Source organism: Rhinatrema bivittatum, chromosome 8, assembly GCF_901001135.1.
Source record: "Rhinatrema bivittatum chromosome 8, aRhiBiv1.1, whole genome shotgun sequence".
NCBI classification, from domain to species: Eukaryota; Metazoa; Chordata; class Amphibia; order Gymnophiona; family Rhinatrematidae; genus Rhinatrema; species Rhinatrema bivittatum.
Genome location: NC_042622.1, coordinates 35709587 through 35729020, shown reverse-complemented (window position 1 = coordinate 35729020; position 19434 = coordinate 35709587). Strand labels below are relative to the sequence as shown.

At 43.7% G+C, this 19434-nt stretch overlaps 1 protein-coding gene across 1 annotated transcript; it reads right to left on the bottom strand.

The window, feature by feature from the left end:
• Positions 1-3825: 3825 nt before the first annotated feature.
• OCSTAMP (osteoclast stimulatory transmembrane protein) lies at positions 3826-11369 on the bottom strand. Its single transcript, XM_029611989.1, has 2 exons — positions 10348-11369; positions 3826-4188 (listed from the first exon to the last, which is right to left on the bottom strand). Exons 1-2 carry the CDS (start codon positions 11365-11367, stop codon positions 3826-3828), a joined length of 1383 nt encoding a protein of 460 aa, XP_029467849.1. The 5' UTR covers positions 11368-11369.
• Positions 11370-19434: the final 8065 nt, after the last annotated feature.

Here is a 19434-nt window from a genome sequence, read left to right as displayed (position 1 = left end):
TTCAATGCATATCCAGCATAGCTCTCTGCTTCAACGGCAGGGGAGAAGAAAAACTGATACTTCACGCATATCCAGCATAGCTCTCTGCTTCAACGGCAGGGGAGAAGAAAAAAGGATTCTCACTCACAAAGCGGGGAGTAGCTGGCTTGTTACGGTGGTTACTACCCCAAACCAAATAAGCCTGATACTTCACTTTCAATGCATATCCAGCATAGCTCTCTGCTTCAATGGCAGGGGAGAAGAAAAACTGATACTTCACGCATATCCAGCATAGCTCTCTGCTTCAATGGCAGGGGAGAAGAAAAACTGATACTTCACGCATATCCAGCATAGCTCTCTGCTTCAACGGCAGGGGAGAAGAAAAACTGATACTACACGCATATCCAGCATAGCTCCCTGCTTCAACGGCAGGGGAGAAGAAAAACAACCAATAAGGGCTGAATAACATAGTCTGGGTAAAACAAATAAGCATGGGTGTAGCTTGCTTATTGCGGCGGTTACTTCCCCTACTACCCCTAACTAATCAAGCTTGATATTTCACTTGGATGCAGCTCCATCACTGCTCTCTACATTAATGGTGGGGGTGGAAGGGAAATAGAACCAAAGAGCTAAGAGAACCAGATAAGTATGAGAAAAAAATGTGTGAAGCTTGCTGGGCAGACTGGATGGGCCGTTTGGTCTTCTTCTGCCGTCATTTCTATGTTTCTATGTTTCTATAAGCAGACTGTGAGGAACTGCAGAAGACGCTTGCCAGATTGGGGATCTGGGCATCGAAATGGCATATAAAATTTAACATGGGCAAGAACAAAGTGATGCACCTAAGGAAAAATAATCCAGACTAAGGGAAATAGTGCTGATTTCGTATTAAGAGTTGCCACCCAGGAAAAGGATATTGGACAATACATTGAAATCCTCAGCCTAGTGTGCGTTTTGCAGTAAAAAAAAAAGTGAATATATAGATTTATGGTGCAACCTTGTGTACTATTCTGGTCGCCCCATCTTATAAAAGTTTTTGCAGAAATAGAAGACAGAGAGAGAAGAGCAACACAAATAATAAAGGGGATGGAATGGCTTCCTTATGAAGAAAGGCTGTTCAGCTTGGAGAAGAGATGACTAGGCGCCGGCAGGCATAGGAGAGAAGCTTATAAAATCATGAATGGGGTGGAACAAATAAGTAGAGAAGAGCTAGTTACCATTCCAAATAGTACTGGGACTATGGGGCTCTCCATGAACTGGTAGCTGATTCAAAACAAATTGGAGAAATTATTTTCTCATTCACTGTATAATCACGCTTTGGAATTTGTTGCTGGATAATTTGGTCAAGGCATCTATCATAGTTGGATTTAGAAGAAGTTTAGACAGGTTCCTGAATTAAAAGTCCATAAAGAATTATTAGCCAGGTAGACTTGAGAGAAGCTACCACTTATTCCTAGGATGAGCAACAAGGAATGAATCTAATATTTGGGATCTGCTACTTACATCCTTGTGATCTGGATTGGCTACTATCAGAGACAGGATGCCCAGCTCGATGGACCTTTGATCTCACCCAGCATAACACATCTTATAAGAACATAAGATTTGTCATACTGGGTCAGACCAAGCATCCATCAAGCTCAGTATCCTGTTTCCAACAGTGACCAATTCATGTCACAAGTGCCTGACGGGATCCCAAAAAGTTGATAGATTCCATGCTGCTTATCTTAGGGATAAGTAGTGGATTTCTCTGAAGTCCACCTTAATAATGATTTATGGACTTTTCTTCCAGCAACTTGTACAAACCTTTTTTTTAAATCCAGCTACACTAACAGCTTTTACTATATCTTCTGGCAATGAATTCCAGAGTTTAATTATGCATTGAGTAAAAAAATATTTTCTCCTATTGTCTTAAATGTATTATCTAGTAACTTCATCATGTGTCCCCTAGTCTTTGTATTTTTTGAAAGAGTAAGCAACTGATTCGCATTTACCCATACTATTCCATTCATTATTTCATTGAACTCTATCGTTTCTGCCTTCAGCCATCTCTTCTCCAAGCTGAAGACCACTAACCTCTTTAGCCTTTCCCCTTAGGGGAATCATCCCAGCCCCTTTATTATTTTAGTTTCCCTTCTCTGTATCTTTTCTTATTTCACTATATCTTTTTTGAGGTACTCTGACCAGATTGCACACAATACTCAAGGTGCAGTCTCATCATGGAGCGATACCGAGGCATTATGACATCCTCTATTTTATTCTCCATTCCTTTCCTAATAATTCCTAGCATTGTATTTGCTTTCTTGGCTGCTACCGCACACTAAGCAGAGGATTTCAAGATATTATCCACAATGTCGCCTAGATCCTTTTCCTGGGTGGTAACGCTCAATGTGAAACCATGCAATATGTAGCTATAACTTGGGTTGCTCTTCCCTACATGCATCAAGTTGCATTTGTCCACATTAAATGTCATCTGCCATTTAACAACTTTGAATACTTTTGTAACATCATCAAATTTGATCACCTCACACATCGTTTCCATTTCTAGGCCACTATTAGAAACAGGAGACTGGGCTTGATGGACCTTTGTTCTGACCCAGTATGGCAAATCTTAAGTTTATCCATTGTTCACTAAACTATCTCAGTGTTTCCCAACCACTGTGTGTCATGGCACACTGATGTGCCTTCAGACCTGATCGGGTGTGCCATGGAAAAGTCACCATCACCTGATCCTTAGATCCAGATTTGGGCTTTTCTCTCAGCACCTTACAGCAACGAGTCACCAGCGATGGGTGTTAAACATGTAGGAGATCTTTCTGAAAGCATGTGCAATCATGAATGCCTCTTTCTAGCTACAGCATGAGCTCTGGAGTGTTGTAATCAATTGGGCAGCATGCGGGCCATGGATAGCCAGGCCCTGCTTTTCTCGGCACACACAGTGCACACTGCACATCCTCATCTTCCCCTTCCCGAGCTTCCTTCTTTGAGTCCTTCCATCCTTTTTTTTCCCCAGGTTGAGTGAGATAGGGAGAGCATGACCTGAGCAGTGGATGCAAACACGTTCTGATTGTTGACAGCAGCGGCGGCAGATGAGCTCTTGTAGCCAAGGTAACGAAGCAAGCTGGCTGCCCACGTCACGCCCGACGTCTTCCTTTTCCCGTCTTGTATATAAAGGGAACTGGCCCATTGTGAGGAGCTGTTGTCTCTCTGCCCCCCTCTCTAATCCTTTGTTTTAAAATTTGTAAGAGAAATTAATGGGGCTTTCAATTCTTCCCTGGCTCTTCTTTTGACAATATGACTCCTCTCCATGTCTCTTACTGCCTGCCCCATGGAGGTTGGTGTTTGCCTCACAGCATTTTTATTCATGTAGGTGTGCTTTGGGCTTGAAAAAAAAAATAGACCAATTGATTAAAGAACCCTACAACCAATCAGGACAGTCCTCCGGTGTACTGGTTACAGCATGAATCAACAAAGGCTGGAAGAGCTGAGAATGTTAAGCACATAGGCCATCCTACTCTATGCTTTGCAAGTCTGAACAGTGTTCACTGCTCTCATAAAACAAATCTTTGGCTGCTAAACTCTTAGGCACATGATTTATCTATGAGTTCCTATGCTGGGGGTTTTATTCACTAGAAAAGTCCAAATGACTGACCAATTTGGGCTTTTCCGGTGACTAAAGTTCCCAAACACGACAGGATAACTTTCTCACAATTAGTTTGACTCAAGACCCTAGCAAACAGGATCCTTAATATTCTCTTATTTTGAACATATTCTGATTCAAGGAGAAATTACAGTGCATAGTATATTGCCCAGTAGATTTGCTAGTTCAGATACTCATTCTTTTAGGAGAAATTATTCTGACATGTTACATTCTTCTTGACAGTACCCGAATGCCACCTGCTTCTTTTGGTGCTTTCGCAGTATTTTGTTATAAAGATACAGAACCCGCTGTTCTTCTTGATTCTTAAAAAAAGAAGCTGAGATTTTTCTGCATAGTCGGTGAGCATAGGTTTCCAAAAAAATCATGGCATACACAGTACAGTACATGAATCCAACAGTGACTGCCACAAAGTTGTTTGGAGGATTTGATTTGACGATGCAGTCTGCAGAAATATATGTCACATCTCTTTGGTAACTCTTATCAAATGAAATTGCATTGACTTCAGGAACTTTGAAAATAGGTATTAGTTTGGTTGCCACAAAGGATATCCTGGCCTGCAATGAGAACAAATATATTTATCATTTATTTATAGAAACTTATATCCCACTTCCTCCCATAAAACTGGTCAGAGCGAGTCACAATTAACATGCATAATTAAAATACAGCAGAAAGTTAAACAATCCTATACACAACATAAAAGCCACAGATTACACAAAAGCGTCCTGAAATGATAGTTTTCAGGCACCTTCTAAAATGTTTTAAATCACCCTCCATTCTGAATTCGACCCAGAGAGCATTCTACATCAAAGGTGCTGAAAGGGAGAGTCTTTTTAGGTGTTAATTGCAGTAAGCAGGTAACATAGCATCCCTGTCCCTTCAGACCTCAGTGAAGTTATTGACTCATATCACTGCAATTTAGATGGTACCATGCCCTTATACTCTGAAAGGTAAATTTTCAGAGAGTTGCGTGCTTATAGATTAGAAACAACACATTCGCATAAGTGCTATTTTATAAACCTCAAACCTCATGCGCAAGTAATAGCACACAAATACATTTGCTCGTATAAAAAAGGGACGGACTAGAGGTGGTCCAGGGGCATTCTGGGGCCGGGACAACATTTATGCATATAAATTGCTATTTTATAACCTGCAAAGGTATAAGTGAGAAATAAAATCTTTATAGCCAAATACTGACTGGATGAGGGGGTCTGAGTAAACTTGGGGAAGTTCAGGCTGAAGAACCAGGGGGATTTTGATGACCCAGAGATAGACTGGGCAAACCTGTGGACTAATTGGTAAAACTGGTAATTTCCCTCTCAAGTGCATGTTACAAAATTTGATGATTTACATGCGACAAGTGCTAAGGAAAATACACAAGTTACATTTTCTCGTGTAAATGGTTAAAATTAGGAGCACAAATATGCGTGTATAAATTTTGACTTATGGGTAAGTAGCAGCTTTGCTGCCACTTAGCTGGATAAGGCTTAAGAACTACTACATATCTGCCTAACTAAGGGGGTTATTTTCTAAACGTTTATCATGTGCGTTAGGGCCTTATTACATGCAATAAGGCCCTAACAGAAGTGATAAACCCTTAGCACACGTGAAAAGAGCCTTTTTGCGTGCGATACGATCCAAATAGGCTGGAGGGGAGGAGTCAGGATGGGGAGGGGAGGAGTCAGGGTGGGGAGAGGAGGAGTAGGGGCGGGGCGGGGAGGAGTCGGCCACGGCACCACGGCTGGCAAAATTACACCGCCGCAGTGTAAACAGCTGCAATCTTTCGCAGGCCTGCCCACCTTCGCCCCCCCACCGCCTTTTTCATGGGATTCATCATTCTGAGAAGAATGATGAATCCAGCCCTAAGATAGCTGAATAAGTACTAAAATGCTACTTATCCTTTCCAGCTATATTGAAAATACTGTGTATTTTGTAGATATGCAAACATGTTGGGTAGATTTAATCGTATTTTATATGTACACACATGATATAAAATAGATGTACATGTGCACGTGCATACATATAGCTTCATATATGGGTGAGCACATGCTTGTTTTAAAGTTATTCTCTGAGGGCCGGATTTTAATAGCTACGCGCGGGCGTAGATTTGTGTGCGCAACCCGGCACACACAAATCTACGCCCGATTTTATAACATGTACACGCAGCCACGCGCATGTTATAAAATCCGGGGTCGGTGCGTGCAAGTGGGTGCAACTATTGTTCCTTGCACGTGCTGAGCCCTAGGGGAGCCCCGATGGCTTTCCCTGTTCCCTCCGAGGCCGCTCCGAAATTGGAGCGGCCTTGGAGGGAACTTTCCTTCGGGCCCCCCCCAACTTCCCCTCCCTTTCCCTATCTAACCCACCCCCAGCCCTACCTAAATCCCCCCCTACCTTTATTTTATAAGTTGCACATGCCTCTGGGCAGGCATAGGTTGTGCGCGTCGGCCGACAGACAGTCCACGATCCCGGGCACAGCGGCAAATGGCCGCTGTGCCTGGAGCCTCTGGCCACGCCCCCACCCCCAGGCCACTCCTCCCCAACCACACCCCACCCTTTTTTCGAGCCCCATAGTGAGGGCAAAGGCGATCGGCGCCATTTTGAAACCTCCAGCACCGGCACCGGCACCGAGGGTGTGATTGAAGGGATGGCTCCCGGACCCCCCGCTAGACCACCAGGTACATGTAAAAGGTTTTTGGGGGTCAGGAGGGTGGGAGAAGCAAAGGGGTAATTTGTAAAGGGTCGGGGTGGGTTTTTTTTTATCGGGCCATCGGCGCCATTTTTATCAGTGGTAGTCAAAATGGCGCCGATGGCCCGAGAGCGGGAGATCACGCCGGGACCCCCCCCACTGGACCACCAGGTAATTTAACATTTTGGGGGGGGTTCGGGAGGGTGGGAGAGCAAAGGGGTCATTTGTAAAGGGTCGGGGTGGGGTTTTTTTTTATCTGCTCAGGCCTCACTAAAAAATTAACAATGTGAATTGGAATCGGAACCGATTCCAATTCACATCTCTAACGATCCGATTTTTTTCTCCCACCATCCGAACCTGATCGTTAAAACGATCGGGCACACGATTCACATCTCTAGGAGCAGTACAGTGTTGGGGTTGAAGTTCTGTGCACAAAACAAGGGTGGGATCTGAGGTTTATTGCATCTGATCATCTTAAGATAGCCAAACTGATAAGGTAATGGCAAGAGCCATAAGGAGGTTTGGGTGCATAGGGAATGGAATAGCCAACAAGAGAGGGGAGGTGATAAGTCTGTATAAGTTTTTGATGAGACCTCATTTGGCATACTGTGCACAGTTCTGGAGACTGCACCTTCCAAAAGATATAAGCCAAACCGAGTTGATCCTGAGAGAGCTGCTAAAATGGTAAGGGGTCTTCATAATAAAGCAGATGGGGACAGACTTAAACATGTAGAAGAAAGAAGGGAAAGGGAAGATCTGGTAGAGACATTTAAATATCTCCAAGGAATTAATGTACAGGAGGTGTCTATGTCAATGGAAAGAAGTCTTTAGAGCAAGAGGCCATGGGATGAGGGTGAAAGAAATATTTCTTTACAGAGGTGGTGGAGACAAGGCCAGTATCAGAATTCCAGCAAGCACAGGACAAGCACAGAGGATCTCTTAGGGAGAGGAAGGGACTCTAAACCTGAACAGGAGATGTGGATTTGCTGTATAGTCTTTATCTGCTGTCATATTATATGTTTATTTCATTACTCCCGTACAGCAGATTGGCTGTGCTCATTGGACTTAATGAATGCATGTATGTGCATGATTCACCAAAATCACAGGGTCATGCCCACTTTGGCGTACAACTACTAACAGTACAGGGTGCTTCTATTTAGTGTCTCAGCAGCCCCAAGGGTCTTGACAAATTTCCTAGCGGTAGCAGCAGCAGCAGCACATATGTGCAAACAGGGGTTTCATGTATTTCCCTACTTGGATGACTGGCTGATAAAGGGAGCATCACACCTAGCTGTGATCCAGACCAGGCTTGCTACCATTCAGGTTTTGTAAACTCAAGGGTTTGTTAGCAATAGAGACTTTCATTTTCAGTTTTTATATTATTTTTCCGGAATTTATCAGTGTTTATTACAACAAGAGCCAAAATGAGAATTACTTGGAAAAATGACAAATCTTTTTTCAACTGATTTCTCCCATTTTTTTATCTTTTTATAACAAACACTGATAAATTCCCAGGAAAATAAAATAAAAAAAATGAAAACGAAAGTCCCTGCTTATCAACTATCAAAAGTTGAATCTTGAGCATTTGCATATTTTGTCATTCATGGGAGCTATATTGGGCACAGTGAAAGCATGGCTTTCTCACCTCAGAACAGAGGGCAAGAACTTACGAATGTAGCCCAGCTTGTATCAATGGTGAACATCGTTTCTGCAAGTGAGAATGTTAGGTCATGTGGCCTCAACAGTCCAGGTTACTCCATTTCCCCATCGTCGCTTGGGCAGAGCACAGCGAGAACTAAAGTTTCAATGGACTCGAGCTGCTCAGGCTCCTGTCACCATCGCTTTCCATTCCCCACCATGCGATACTATGGACGTCTCCTCCAAAGAATGGAAAGCGCACCTTGGCTTGCTTGCACTCTACATTTAGAATCCTAAAATGCGGTTTGCTACGGAGATGGAATTAGGGAAGAAAAACAGATTTAAGAGCTTAGCACTGATTTTCAGAACTAGGAACCTAATTTAGGAGCCTAAATCTAAGCACATTTATAGCAGCCCTAAATTTATGAGCCTAACTTTTAGGAACCCTAAATTTATGTGAATTTTCAGTTGAAAAGGTAGGCTCCTTAGGCTGAAAATAGGTTCCTAATTTAGGATCCTAAACTTAGTGTTAGGAACTGGAGCGTGGACCCTTGTTCTGAGGTAGAGTCTGCACTGCCGCGAAGGAGAAAGACCCTCGTCGGTCTCTACCGTCAGATGGCGAGGCCTGTTGAAGATGTAGAGTGGACTTCACCCTGGAAGCACGTGATCCCCCCAGGAGGAGCCCATAGGGACACGGCCGCTGGGACTTAGGCGACTCCCTGAAGACTGAAGATGGTCTGGATGCAGGCGCCTCCTGCAGGTCGTGGGTTCCAGATGGCTGGTGCCTCCAGCAGGTCGTAGGTAGTCTCTGTAGCGAAGTAGGAGAAGATCCACAAGCCGCTCCAGGAGTCAGAGTCCAAAGAGCGGTCCGCAGCCAGTCCAGGGGTCGGAGTCCAGAGAGTGGTCCAAAGCCAGCCCAAGGGTCAGTGTCCAGAGAGCGGTCCAAAGCCAGTCCAAGCATCGGTGTCCAGAGAGCAGTCCAAAGCCAGTCCAGAGGTTGGGGTCCAGAAGAATCAATCCAGTAAGGAAGGCAGAGCAGGAGCAAGACGAAGAAGCCGAATACCAGGAACACAGGAACCAAGCGAAGACCTCAATGCCAAGGCAAGGTCTGAGGAGCAGACCTTGCCTTTAAATACCAAACCCCGGAGGAAGTGCTTCAGAAGGGAGCCACGACACTTCCTGTCGTGGCCCCTTTAAATCCAGTCTTCAGCCGCGTGCACGGCCCTATTGCAGCTGAGAAGGGGGCGGAGTCACCGCATGACTCGGAGTCCCGCGGCTGGCCAAGCAGCGGCCCAGGCCACGCGGAGAACGCCCTCGGAGGCTCCCTGCCCCTGCAGGAGCCTCCGCAGAGACTCGATGCTGCGGGTAAGTGTTAGGTCCCGGCCGCGGACTGCCGCGGCCGGCAGCCAGACAGTCGGCCCCGGTTGCGGACTGCCGCGGCCGGCGGTCATAACACTTAGGAGCTCAGCTTTTTTTTTTTTAATATTGGCCCCTTCATCTTTAAAATAACTTTCTTAAAAAGTAATATTTTTAGTTGCGATGACTTCAACAAGGAGAGTGAGTTGCAGGCACTTGTCTCCAATGCGTCATCCCCCTGCTCTGGATAACGCATTCAGAAAGGACAGTGCCTTCGGCCAAACAATTTTAAAGAATCTCTTTGCATAATGGCTTCAACTCTCCCACCAAGCCACTACTTTTACTGATTGCTCAGGGATAGTCTAATCCAATATTTACAGGAGCAGTATGTCTACTCCCATAAATATCCCCTGCAAACTGTCATCTTTCTCATTTGTTTTTCATCGCAACCCTCTGGATGGGATTCCCAACTTGTGTGGCTGATTCCTCTTGCTTGTTGACAGAGAAAGCGAAGTTGCTTAGCTGTAACAAAAGGATAAATTAGCCACACAATCCCTCCCACTTCCCCTGGAGTTGAAGCTAAATTTTCGAACCAAGTGAACTCCCCATTCATGCTCAGAAACCTTTCTAGTTTACTCTGAGCTCTCCATCTTAGTGCCATTGGACAATTTCACCCAAATGTATGGCTAATTTTACCCTGCTATCTACAGAGAACCCCCATTACAGAGAAGCAACTTTACTCTGTGTGGATGATATTGTAGAAAACTTTTGGATTCTGTGCAAGTAAATAGTTATCCTAGTAAACTATAAACATAAATTAGCAGCATTCCTACGTTCACATTTTACCAGTGTTGCTTAATGGAGTAAACATCTCCTTGCTTGTTTTAAGTAGTGGGTATAATTTATGGTATAAATTATAATTAACAACTAGATCCATATCATCTAGACTAAGTGACCTGGGTGAGGTTTATAATATCAGATTCTGAGCTGTTTTTAAGTGTACCAGTTCTCAACATACATTATTACGTGTACTTACAGAATAAGATATATCAAGAGTCATGGGAATTGTGGGGAAATAATGAACCCAGTTTTCAACTGCCATTGCAAGGTGAAATACAATGTGGTCTGTTGCAATGATCATTAGCGTCAGCAGCAAGAATAAAGATATGATCATGATGTGTAACAAGCATGTGAACACTTCTTGCCTAGACAGCTTCAATCCTGTGGATCTTATTAATTTTGTTGATGAAGATGTCAGTATGTGAGATGCATTCTTTTTCAAAGCCAAGTGTTCAAGATTATTTGTGATATAAATATTGTCAAAGCTTAGGTCAGTGAGGTAGTTTTTTAAGTACCAGACTGACTGAAAGAGAAGATAAAATATGAACAGGCCTGCAATCACTCTGTTGGATATCAAAGTCGTTTTTTCAACCAGCTCTTCCACAGCTGAGAAATCATCCTTAATCTTTTTGGTTGCCATGAGCATTTGATTCCTGACCACAGAATCTTCAACATGAACCACAAACTCCAATCTTCTCTCATTCGAGCGGAGAATAAGCTCTTCCATTTTATCAGCAACGCTGGTAACAACACGACCGAAGTCATGAGATGCCTCTCTCAGAAGAACTGTCGAATTTAAAAGGCTTTCAGAGGACGTCAGAGAAATGCATTTTAACACCTGCAGTATTGTTTCAATGTTGCTGATAATATTAGGGACGATGACGAAGGTGATAATCATGAAGCAGGTGGATAAGAGCAGTCGGCGACCTTGTTTGGTGCCTAATGTAGGGACAATGATGGTCACCATACAACGGACAGGATGCATTAAAAGGAGGATGACAAGAATCAAGAAGCTGAAACTGGTAGATATTTCGACTGCTAGGTGGAATTTATACTGCAGGGAGGCAGACATCCAGTTGTATAAGAGGCCGCCTGTTGAGAGAGCTATGCAGGAACACAGCAGAAGCAAGGAAAGGCATTCTTTGGAGGTTTCAGGAACCGGTTTAGAATAAGCAGACCAAGTGTCCAGAAGAAAGTTTTTCATTCTTGCAAACATGCCAGTCCGATAGTAGCTCCGGACTCTCTGCCTGTAAAGATGAAAACAAGAACTTTAATTTTCTTTCATACGTACAAGCCTAAAACAGGAGGGGATCAATTTTCAAAGGGTGTAGGTGCCTAATTTTGGGAGTTAAGCACCTAAATGTTCCCCTTTGACAACTGATAAGAACATAAGAAATTGCCATACTGGGTCAGACCAAGAGTCCATCAAGCCCAGCATCCTGTTTCCAACAGTGGCCAAACCAGGCTACAAGTACCTGGCAAGTACCCAAACACTAAGAAGATCCCATGCTACTGATGCAATTAATAGCAGTGACTATTCCCTAAGTAAACTTGATTAATAGCAGTTAATGGACTTCTCCTTGAAGAACTTATCCAACGCTTTTTAAACCCAGCTACACTAACTGCACTAACCACATCCTCTGGCAACAAATTCCAGAGCTTAATTGTGCAGTGAGTGAAAAAGAATTTTCTCCGATTATTTCAACTAGTCACTTAAATTTAGGTGCTTAAAAGGCTGGCAGCTATGGAGGTGAGAAATGAAGATGGATTTTATCACTGATTTTCTGCACAAAGAAGTGAATTTTCAAAGGGGTTCCACATGTAAAAATAGCCTATATGCGCATAAGTACCATATACACGCCTATACGCTATTTTAGAAACATCAAAAGTATATGCATGTTTTTTGTATCTAGGGGCGTTCTAGGAAGGGGTTCAGAAGAATGCATGGTAGTTGATATTTTGTAAGAAATGTTCTTGTTCATTCAGGTTTACACTTGCTAATTCATTTGGGCAAGTGAAATCAGACTTGTCTGTTGCCAGCAATTTTTAGGTGGGAGATCTGGAAGAATTAGTGGGGATTTAGGGTGAAATGCTAGAGGGTCTAAGTGAACTGGAGAAAGACTGGGTGAACTGCTGGAGTCAAAGATATTGCTAGGTACATGAAAGATCCAGGGAAACTGGCCAATAAGCCCTTCTCTTCCCTTCCCCTCAGATGTTGATAATTAACTCAGTCACACTTAGCTGCTTCCCCCACCATCAAATTCTATAAAAACACATAATTGGATATCATACAAATGATTTCTGTTCTACATTCCCATGCAGTCATCATCAGGAAGTCATCCTGTATAACATGTGACAGGGAAACCACTCAGTTAGGGCCTAATTTTAAAAAGCATTTACAAGCTTAAAACTGGGTTTTACACATGGAAACGTACTTTACCCGTGTAAGTGGGCTTTTGAAAATTGCTACAATAAATGCCGTTGAATTGTCCATAGGATTTACCCAAATAAGGGCACTTTACACGAGTAAATGGTTTTTGAAAATTGCTACAATAGTAGTTACATTTACACGTGTAAATGCTTTTGAAAATTACCTCCTATGTTTGATCCTGGCAGGGATCCAATGGCTGTCTTCATAGCCGCCTCTTACCAAATTCTATCCAAGCAGAGACAGGATACCCCAACTCATAAAGCAGGAGGCACCGATACAAACATTTTACACTATTTTCTTAAGGTGCTGGGCATGCATGTCAATGACATCTCTAGATAAAAGATCTTCTAAGCAACAAAGAAATCCCTGGCCAGTTTCAACCAGCTAGTAAAACTACCATTAAAATTATTCGAGAGCATCAATCAAAATTTCTAAAACAGAGTGAAGTCTGGGGTCTATACAAGATAGGGCAGAATCCTTATATAAACCCTGCAGCTCAAGTTCTATAATACCCTGCATTCACTGAACTTCCCCCAACAAAGGGTGCAGAGCAGAACCAGAACATTTCCTCTTAGCACTCACCATAAAATATAAATAGAAACATGCAGACACAAACTGAATTGAAAACCACAACAAGCCAGACTCTATATGCAATGCAGCAATGGAAACAAAGAAATATCATCATTCCTCATAAAACATCAAACAATAAAATCAAGAAATATAGATCGTCAATCATAACAGTAAAACTGTACTAATACATATTTCAAAATAGCTGATGAAAACAATAACATTCAATAATTAAAATCTCATAAAAATTTTTAAAAGTTCCTAAAAATCAATAAAATATTTTAAAAGAGCAGACACATCTAATAACATGCATTAATTGAAACAAATAAAGAAAAACAAGTCTAACTCTATATGATGTTAAATTACTACTGTATTTCTCTATTCTCCCAGTTCGATCATCCTTGTTCTTTGTAACTGCATTTTCATCTGCACTAGTTCCAGTTTTATTGTATCTTACATCCCCTGTTCAACTGTAAACCGGCATGATGTGATTGTATCATGAATGCCGGTATATAAAAACCTTAAATAAATAAAATAAGATAAATAAAGTCCCCGGATCTCCATACCTGGCAACTTTTGATTTCCAGTCACCCTGAAATTGTTGTAGATTAGTGGGGTTGGAAGGGGGGCACATAACATTTATCCTTTTTGTCATTTACACACATACATGGTCTCATATACACACACACTCAAACATGCTCTCACACACACTCCCTCTCTCACACACATATACACACATACTCTTTCTCTCTCTCTTACACACTCATGCTCATACATACACTCCCAATCACATATACACATACACTCCCAATTACACATACACATACTGGGGTAGATTTTATAAAAGTACGCCCGCGCGTACTTTTGTTCATGCACCAGGCGCAAACAAAAGTATGCCGGATTTTAATAGATAAGCGCGTAGCAGCTCGTATCCTTTAAAATCCGGGGGTCGGCACGCTCAAGGCTGCCCAAAATCGGCAGGCTGCGCGCGCCGAGCTGCGCAGCCTGCCTCCATTCCCTCCGAGTCCGCTCTGAAATCGGAGCGGCCTCGGAGGGAACTTTCCTTCCACCCCCCAGGACCTTCCCCTCCCTTCCCCTCCCTTCCCCTACCTAACCCACCCCTCAGCCCTATCTAAACACCCCCCTACCTTTGTTTTAAAAGTTACTCCTGCCTCGCGCACAATTCCCCAGCCTGAGAGCTGTTTCGGAGGCCTCAGCTACGCCCCCAAAATGCCCCTGGGGTGGAACCACACCCGCGACCCTGTCCCCGAAAGACGCGGCACCCCGACACGCCCCCGACATGCCCCCCCAGAAAAGCCCCGGGACTTACGCGCGTCCCGGGGCTTGCGTGCGCCGCCGAGCCTATTCAACATAAGCTCGGCGTGCGCAGGAGGAACTTGGGGCAGGCTTTCGGGGGGTACGTGCATATCTTACACGTGTACCCCTTTGAAAATCTGCCCCACTCCCTCTTTCTTTCACATATTCCCTCTCTCACACGTGCTCTCTCACACACACACATATAATCTCATATATACTTTCTCATGTACACACTCCCTCTCTTTAACACACAAGTTCTGACACATGTCATCTCTCACCAGACACACATGCTCTCACACAAGACACACTTTCACACACTCACATTCCCTCTCTTTCTCTCATACACACTCCCTCTCTCTTTCTCTCACACACACATAGACAAATGCACACACTCCCTCTCCATCTCAAATACTCATGCTCTCACACACACTCTGTTGATCTCATATATATTCATGCTCTCTCACGCGCACACACACATACACACACACACACACACACACACACACATGCTCTCATACACACAGGTTTTCATTTGGGGCTTCCCTCTCACCCCCGCTGGGCTCCTCTTGGGCCATCATGGAATGGTGTTCATGGTTGTCCCACTGGGCCTCTTTTTCGGCCACTGCAGAATGGATCTGTGGTGGCCTCAAGCCTCTTCTTCGGCTGTCACAAGTTGGGATCTCAGAGGCTGGGCCATTCCTTTTTGCCACCTGACAGTTGTCAGCAACTTGGGGCACCAAGGAAGAATGGCCTGTGTGCCTAGAGCAAACTCCACTCCTCGGTGGAGGTATTAGCGAACTGGTGATTCCAAGTACTCCCGTACACTTTATAAAGTACTTGCCTCTGAGTTTAATTCAGGTGTTTATTCACAGAGTGTCACAATTATTTCATGCATACACTATACATGCATATAGTTATAAAATGGGTAGAGAAAACATACGTATTTTGCATTGACAGAAATATGCAGTATTTCATAAACTGCAGCTCCCATTGCACAGTTTATAAAACTGTGTTGCTATACGCACGCAAATGCTGTACTGTGGATAGGTTTGAAAGTTGGGCTCTAAGAGGCCAATATTAAAAAAAAAAGCTGAGCACCTAAATTTCAGTCCCTAAGTTAGGGCCCTAAATTTGGTGCCTACTTTTGGCCAAACTTAGGAGACTAAGGGGCCAATTTTTAAAACGTTTATGCTCCTAACATTTGGAGATAGGCTCATGTATTGACCCTTGTGAAAATGTGCTAGGGCTAAGTTCCTGAATTTTAGAATTCTTAAAACATGGGTAGCTACAAGAGCGGAGTTAGGGTGGGAAGACAAAGTTAATGCTTAGTACTGATGTTCAGATTTAGGCACCTTACATAGAGGCTAAAAGGTAAGCAAATGAATAGCAGGCCTAAGTTTAGGATCCTAGGAGACAATTTTCAAAAGGGTTTAGGCCCCTAACTTTTGGAGTTAGTCTCCTAAATTTAGGATCCTAAAATTAGGAGTCTAAAAAGTGGGTGTTAGGATTTGCAGCCCACAGGTAGCTTCGTGAGCCATGGCACTTACCGCTGATGCCGCCGGGTCTCATTGCAGCAGGAACTCCACTGGATCCAGCCGCCCACGCCACCGTGCTGCCACAACCTAACCTCTCCTATAGGTTTGCGCACATGTGTGTGCATAATATGCACAAGGTGGCAAGAAGACCCAGAGCGGCACCTCCAGATGACGTCAGCCTCCTGGCCTATGTAAGCCCAGGCCCAGGGGCAGCTCCTCGCCTCAGCAACTGGTCTCTTGATGTACCTTGCTCATCAGTCTATGTTGTCTTGTTCCTACCTTGTTCTGTGTCCCAGTATTCCTGCGTTCCAACCCTGCCCTTGTCTCCTGCCTTGCTCCAGAGTCCCTGCCTTGCCTTGTTCCTGCCTGGTCCTGTCTCCCTTGGCCTGACTTCCTGGATTCCAACCTCTGCTCTGGACTTTGACCATTCATGACTGCTTCCTGGACCTGACCGTTGCTTTGGACCTTACCCTTTCTTGCCTGTTGCTTGCCCCGACCTCCAGCCTGCCTACTTGTTCTTGTCTGCTACCTTTGCCTGGCTCTGAACTCTTATTCTTGCCACCGCCCTAGGACCCACCTAAGACCTGAACCTGCGGGAAAGGCGGCTAGTATAGCCGAAGCTCCAGCCAGTCCCGCCACAGGGTGCATCTGCCAGCTGATGGGGTGGGCATAGTGGGTTTGCCTGCTAGATTGTGCCAACCACCCCTTAGCACCAAAGGACCACCAACACCAGATCTATTGCCGGTGTTACAGTGGGTGGCTACCAGGGTGGACTTAAGGCAGGGAAACATAGTTAGGGGAATTTAGCCGGATAAAAAAAGAGGTGTTTCAGGGATGTTCCGGGGAGGGGTTGAATTATCCGGCTAACCTAGCTGAGTATCGGGCATTTCCCAATGGAAAAAAAGGGGCGGGGGTATTCTCCTAGCAGCCAAGAAAGATCTGAATTTCACACAATACCCAGTCAATTCCGATTCTAAACACAGGCCTCTTCAAATCTGACCATTTACAAATTCTCCTTGTTTATGCCCCGCCAGGCCTCCTAGAATCTGATGCCTCTCCCATTGTGGAAATAACAGCGTCACACCTTAATCTGGACTCCCCAGCCATAATCCTTGGAGATTTTAACTTACACGTCGACAACCCCACTCTCTCAACAGCTGTGAGGCTTTCCTAACCGCCATGTCAGCCTTGGGTTTCAAGCAGATAATCAACAAACCTACCCACAAAGCAGGTCACACCCTGGACCTCATCTTTGTGAACTCAAGCATCACCTACCCAGCACACCCGGCTTGCAATCAGGTACCCTGGTTAGACCACGCATTAATATCCACCAACATCACGCTGGCACAAACAAGCAGCAAACACCTCCCTCCACCATCATTTCTCTATAGAAAATCTTGTTCCTCCGATGACCTCAACAAGCATCTAGCCTTAGAACTCCCACACTTAGACTTTTCCACTCCCAACTCAGCCCTCCACTCCTGGTCTAACATAACAGAGATGGTAGCAAACAAACTATGTCCACTTGCAACAAAAAAACTCAAACACAATGCGTCCAAAAGACAACCTTGGTTCACGAATGACCTCCAAAAACTCAAACAGAGTCTACGTCAGAAAGAAAGTAAATGGCGTAAAGTACCATCCCCCACCACCCTATCTGCCTACAAACTCACCCTTCACCTCTACAAGAACTCCACTTTAAATGCAAAAAGGGACTTTTATGCTCACAAGGTACATGATCTCATCTTCGACTCGAAAGCCCTCTTTGCATATGTCTCCAATTTAACACAAATCAATAGTCCGGATATTCAATTTAACCAAGCTCAATCAAAAGCAGAAGAGTTGGCACTCTTCTTCCATTATAAAATCACTAACCTCCTAACACAGCTTACTCCCAATGCCATCTCGCCTTCCAGCACGTATCACCACCCTGACAAATATATTTCTCTCCAATCATTTGAGCCTATCACAACCTTAGAAATCCAAGCAGTATTGAAGAAAATTAAACTTTCTTCACATCCCTTTGACCAAATCCCATCCAAACTGCTACTTCTAATCCCCGACACCATCGCCAAATCACTGGCTGATATCATTAACTGTTCTTTATCCCAGGGAATCTATCCAGACAATCTCAAACAAGCCTCCATCAAACCACTCCTAAAGAAACCGAACTTGGATCCTAAAGACCCCATCAGCTTCCGCCCGATCTCCAACCTTCCATTCATTGCCAAGGTCATGGAAAAACTAGTTCTAGACAACAATAACATACTCTACCCATCACAACACGGATTCAGAAAACACTATAGCACTGAAACATTACTAATCTCTCTAACTGATAACATTCTACGTGGATTTGACAGCGGAAAACACTACATCTTGATACTATTAGATCTGTCCGCAGCATTTGACACAGTTAACCATAACATACTATTAAAAAGACTGGAAGAAATTGGATTACAAATGAAAACAATTGAATGGTTCACATCATATCTCACAAATAGATCCTATCGGGTACAGATAAATAACACAATATCAGACAAAATCAATCTAAAAACAGGTGTCCCGCAGGGATCATCACTATCAGCAACTCTATTTAACATTTACCTGCTCCCTCTCTGCCACCTACTGGCAGGGCTAGGTGTCATACACTTCATATATGCTGACGACATTCAACTGATTCTACCAGTGGAAGAATCAATTGAGAAAACACTGAATCTAGCAATGTTGTACCTTGACATAATAAAACAACTATTAAACCAAATGGAACTAGTAATAAACATAGAAAAAACAGAATTCATACACCTTCAATGAAAAAACATTGTAAGAATTCAAAACCCCATTAACCTTAATAATAATAAATCAGTGGAGTTAACTGATAAGGCTAGAAACCTAGGGGTGATTATAGACACAGAACTCAGCCTTAAGCAACACATAGCGATAAAAACAAGAGACGGATACGCCAAACTAATGATACTCAGAAGGCTAAAACCCTTATTAACTCAAGAACACTTTCGTACAGTACTACAAGCACTAATATTTGCTAGCACAGACTACTGTAACACACTTTTTCTTGGATTACCATATACCACAATAAGACCACTACAAATACTACAGAACTCGGCTGCCAGAATACTTACAGGGAAAGGCAGAAGAGATCATATCACCCAAACACTGGCCGACTTACACTGGCTCCCAATAGAACAAAGAGTGCAATTCAAAACACTATGCACAATTCATAAACTAATAAATGACGAAAATGCCGACTGGCTAAACACCGCACTTCGATTACATGTACCTCAAAGGAATCTCAGGTCTGCCAATAAAGCACTACTAACCATACCCTCAGTAAAAACAGCAAAGTTGACCCAGGTTAGAGAGAGAGCACTATCATTGACAGGACCATTATTATGGAACGCATTACCACTTGAGCTAA

Bases quoted from the DNA above. Each gene is read 5' to 3' on its own strand.
- OCSTAMP (XM_029611989.1), bottom strand. From the start codon at position 11,367: ATGTTTGCAAGAATGAAAAACTTTCTTCTGGACACTTGGTCTGCTTAT. The intron at 4,189-10,347 runs GTAAGTACACGT...TTCTCATTGCAG, and splicing joins CTCTTGATATATCTTATTCT to GCCAGGATATCCTTTGTGGC.